At 29.7% G+C, this 4748-nt stretch overlaps 1 protein-coding gene and 1 long non-coding RNA gene across 3 annotated transcripts; one reads left to right on the top strand and one right to left on the bottom strand.

Moving 5' to 3' along the window:
- Positions 1-3203, bottom strand: LOC145108783 (ferredoxin-dependent glutamate synthase, chloroplastic-like). 2 transcript variants are annotated; one of them, XM_079045874.1, is made up of 4 exons: positions 2457-3203; positions 2273-2371; positions 1904-1945; positions 1-179 (listed from the first exon to the last, which is right to left on the bottom strand). In XM_079045874.1, the coding sequence occupies exons 1-4, from the start codon at positions 2592-2594 to the stop codon at positions 129-131; spliced, it is 330 nt and encodes a 109-aa protein (XP_078902000.1). In that variant the 5' UTR covers positions 2595-3203; the 3' UTR covers positions 1-128. The 2 variants fall into 2 exon arrangements, with proteins under 2 accessions (XP_078902000.1, XP_078901998.1); XM_079045872.1 differs by having other exon boundaries at positions 1884-1945.
- On the top strand, positions 2987-3643 carry LOC145108784 (uncharacterized). Its single transcript, XR_013708548.1, has 2 exons — positions 2987-3095; positions 3198-3643. It is a non-coding gene; the product is annotated as an uncharacterized LOC145108784 (long non-coding RNA).
- Positions 3644-4748: the final 1105 nt, after the last annotated feature.

Below are 4748 nucleotides of genomic sequence, written 5' to 3' on the forward strand. Positions count from 1 at the left end.
TGATTATAAAGATTAAACACATTGAAATACTTTATAAACCATTATCCATACAAAAACTTTCATAAACCGTAATCTATATAAAAAAAACTTCTTTGAAACTTACCCATGAGAAAAAACACTTCAAATGCTTATTTTCCCCCTTCAACCATCAGCTCCTCTTGCTGAGTTGCATCAATTGACTACACAATACAAAGTTACCGTTAAAAGGTATGATGGGAAAATGTACCTTCTTAATTGATGACTTGCATGCTTGCTTCTGAGCAGTTTAAAACACACACACACACAAGGAAAATTTTGCAAATAACTTACAACTTATATTCATCGTTTTAATTTTTTCTTAAAGATCATAGCGAATTATTATCCTTGTTTTGAATATTAGCCATTCAATTTTTTTATTTTCAAAAAGCATTTACTAATTCATAAACGATTAATAGGTTAACCAAATAACCAAAAACAGAAAAATAGGTTAACCGAAAACTGATTAACCGAGTTTTTCGGTTTAGGTTTAAGAAATTATCGAACCGATCGTTTCGGGAAGTTCAGTTCAGTTAACCATCCACGAACACCCCTAGACCCAATTGTCTTCTCAAAAGCTAGCTTAGATTGTTTATTGATCTCAACACATCTAACCAATCTGTTAATTATTAAGATTGCAAATCACTTTTATTAAACGGGTAATTATTTTATAACAAATTTTCAAGCATGGTAAAAAATTTATTCACCATCAACTTTGTTATTTTGGTATCATTTAAACCTGATTAAGTTTTTTTTTTCATCTAAATTTGAAAGATTCAAAAGAAAACATGATCACGACTCAACCTTAAAATTAAATAATTCAATTTGAGAAAAAGAAAGGTCATTTACAAAGATGTCATTGATACCGATTCATAGTTTATACAATAAATGTTATCTTTTTTATTGTGACAAATAGATATTAAAAAAAATTACTAAAAATATCATTTAACTTTATCCAATAAACGTTATATTTTTTTTATTGTGATAAATATATATTAAAATAAAAAAAATTACTACAAATATCATTTAACTCTAGTGAATTAAACTTGACATATTAAAACATCCAAATACAAATAAGAACCACAATGTTCTTCAGCACTATAGTAGACTTTGATAAAGATGTTTGTTTTAATTTCTCTAGTAAAAAATTGACCTGGAAGAAAGTAGATGATGTGGGTGGAAATTCATAAAAGTTATATTTGAAAAACAACTAAATTTAAGTAGCAAAATTGAATCTTTAAAAGCCAAAAATAAGCCAACTAATAATCTATGTCATCATACTACGTGCCAAGTAGAAAATCCACAATATGTAATGACAATAAACCAAATATGTATCAACAAAAGGCAACCGTAAGCCACACTACAAACTTAGTAATAAAAATAATAGTGTCTAGAACCTTAAGTATTTATAGTTTCATTTCTTCCTATTACAATATTGTAATGAAAAAAAAACTAAGATGCTATAATACACTATAAATGAAAGTAGAACCCTATTTAGAGCACTCATCCCATTAAAAAAGTACAAGAAAGTACAATGCTATATGTTGCATTATGCAAAAATAATAATAATAATAATAATAATAATAATAAATAAATAAATAAATAAATAAGATGGTGTTTTGACTTAAATGGTAGATAAATTGACATAAAATTTTAGTTTAGTGGCTAAATTCCTAAAATGGTAAAAGTATTTCATGTTTTTTCTTTTCATTTTGGCCTATAATCCGTAAAAATGCATGATGGTTTAATCCCTATAGAAAAGAGTCAAGTATGTAAATTGATAAAAATGGAATGTGTATTCTAATAATGTATATATTTTAAATGAAAAAATTAATAATTAAAATTACAAAGATAAAGGGGAACACAACCTTTGTCCAATGCACAATACCTTCATGTGATTATTTTTTAACGCAACAGGTGGGATTCTAACCTGTAAAACCACAAAGAAAGTAAATAATTAGAGTAATTGTGTCATAATTTTGATGATTGTAAACGGGCTTTCAATGCATTTGTATATTAAGATGTTTTGGTGTTCACTTAAAACCTTTAGATAAAAACAAAATGATTAATATCTCCATATTTTTTTTTGCAAAGGCACCTGCTAGACGCCCACAAACAGCACCATCCACATTATATATCTTGAAGGTTTTATTTACAACTTTTTCATTTTCAATTGCATTTGATATCTGTACACAGAAAAAGAATAAAAAAAATCTTGAAAACAGGAATTGTTCTAAAGAAAGAATTACTGAATTACCTCAACATCAGAAAGCAAAATGTCATCAAGAACAGGGTCGTTACTATGAGCCTCCTGCTTTCTGATGGTGGTGTTGCTCCATTTTGGGAAGCCAACATTCTGAAAATGAAAATTTAAAGATTACTAAAAGAAATTCAAACAAAACAAAACAAAAATGCAGTTTTGAAACTGTAAAGAGACATACAGAAAGCATATAGCTAAGATCAAGATGTTGAGTTTTGACTAAAAAGATATTTGGAGGTCTTAATAGCTCTGTGTGTCCAATAATGTCATCAAGCTTTTCATATCCCAGTTGCGTGTTTCTAAATTGTAAATACAACATAAATTTAGTATTTTATAATAATAATAATAATAAACACACATGTTTTCAATGTTTGTAAATAACAGAGAAATTATAATAATTGACTGCAGATAGAAGCAATCCATTCAATAAATTGGTGCCCTGTTGATACTTATCTTAAGGTCCTGTTTGTTAACCTCTTATTGCCACTTAATAAGAGGCAAGTCTGAATCTTTATGATTAAGAGTGTTTGTTTACATATTATTTTAGCATCTTAATCTGAAAAATATCACTTATTCGGTCAGACTTCTCGTCACATCTGAAAAAGAAAAAAAAGATGCCTTCCCTTTTTGCCCTAACCCAGTTCCTTCCCCGGTTCTCTTTTTGCATCCAACGAACACCAGTCTACACCCCTCCCTCTCTTCTTCCTGCATCTCCGACGTCTCAGAAGCACCAGTTCCCACCGCCCACAGCCGGCCACCGTCGATTGAGCAGGGGAGAAAATCGACTCCTGCACACCATCGTCTCCGCCTTCTGTTCTTGGTAATCATTTTCATAAATTGGTGTTCTTTTTTCGATTTTCTTCTTGAAATAGCCGCCCTCTAGCCCCCATCTACTCTAATCGGAATTGCGGGTAAAAAATAGGACAAGAACATGGATACTCTTCTTCTCCTTCTTGCCCTTGTACTATGTTTTTAATCAAAGAGACGGATCAACAAGGATTTATGTGATGGAGATGATGGATGGAATTAATGATGGCAATTTTTGTATATGGTGGTTTAGTAGAGGCAATCAACCAAAATCCACACTTTCTTTGCTTCAATTTGATGGCAGGTGGATGAATAAGGTTGGGGAATAGAACTTGTGTTATAACATCAAAGTCTTTTAATAGGTATTTGTGGTAGTTTACAGGTCATATTAATTGCATATTGAAATCAACAATCTTGGAGCAAATGGATATTGACAATCAAATTGGTAAACCCATGGTCAAGGGGTCAACATTGGATTCCAAGATCATACTTTGGAGCTGAGTTTGATCTTTTTTCTTTTTTTTGTTACTTATATTACTATCAAATCATGAATTTTTTAAACTTTTGGAAGTTACTTGATAGAATTAAATAACGAGATGAAACTGATAGGCATGGTTTGATTTGGATTTGTGTTTACTTTTGAATTTAACAAAAAATTATATATAAGGGTAAAATGGTCGTTTTTACAATTCAGCACAACAATTCAGATCCAACCAAACAACATGTTAAAATTCAGATCTTAAAAATTCAGACCCTCTTAGAAATTCAAACATCTTAAAAATTCAAATCTTAAAAATTCAGATTCTGACAAACAGCCCCTTAGCAGCTGTTCTTTTAAGCATTGGGGAAGGATCTAGAAAAAGCTATGAAAGTGATAACCGTGATGAAATTGTTCTTTATGGAATTGTTCCAGTTTGGAATTCTTGTAGTGATGGATATATCAATGAACTATTATTTTGTTGTCATTTTTTGTAACCAGCTTTACTCTTACTTGCACAATAGGTGATATAGGTAACATGGAGGACTTGAATAAAATAAAAATATTTTTAGCATGGAGATTACTAGATGTGAAAAGGTTACAAAATAACGGGAAATAAGCAAAACCTATAATTATGTATATAAAGAAAATTAAGTAACAAAAACTTATTTGGTTTAAAGCCGTTTGTGTTCAAGCAAGAATGTGGTCGAGAGAGTTCAAGTGGATATTGTAGATTAGAGTATTCATGGTCATGCATCTCAAACATAACCTTTTTGTTTTGTCATGAGCTTTCCACTATCTATATCAAACAAAAACATATTAACTCAAAACCTTTCAAATCATTGACCATTTTGAAAAACTTTTCTTTTATAATTAACTAATATATCCTAACCTATATGAAATATATCATAAAACTTCCTCATCTAAATTTGTCATTTTTACACAAACCTTATTTATTTAAAATGAAATATTTCACACTTTTACAATTAAATTGAATAATTTTTTTTTTGAAAATGCAAAAGATGATAAATTCTTACATACATAAAAATATCAAAAATATCTATTCTTAATAAAAGAGTCTTTTAAACGGACACGTGTCATCTTTTAAGCATTCTCTTTGCCACGTGTAACTTCGCTTTTGTGTTTTCCCGCTCAAACATATCTTTAGAATCGGCTTCTTATTTTGTA

This window comes from Lactuca virosa, chromosome 4 (assembly GCF_052849685.1).
Source record: "Lactuca virosa cultivar CGN04683 chromosome 4, Lactuca_virosa_CGN04683_v6, whole genome shotgun sequence".
Lineage (NCBI taxonomy): Eukaryota > Viridiplantae > Streptophyta > Magnoliopsida > Asterales > Asteraceae > Lactuca > Lactuca virosa.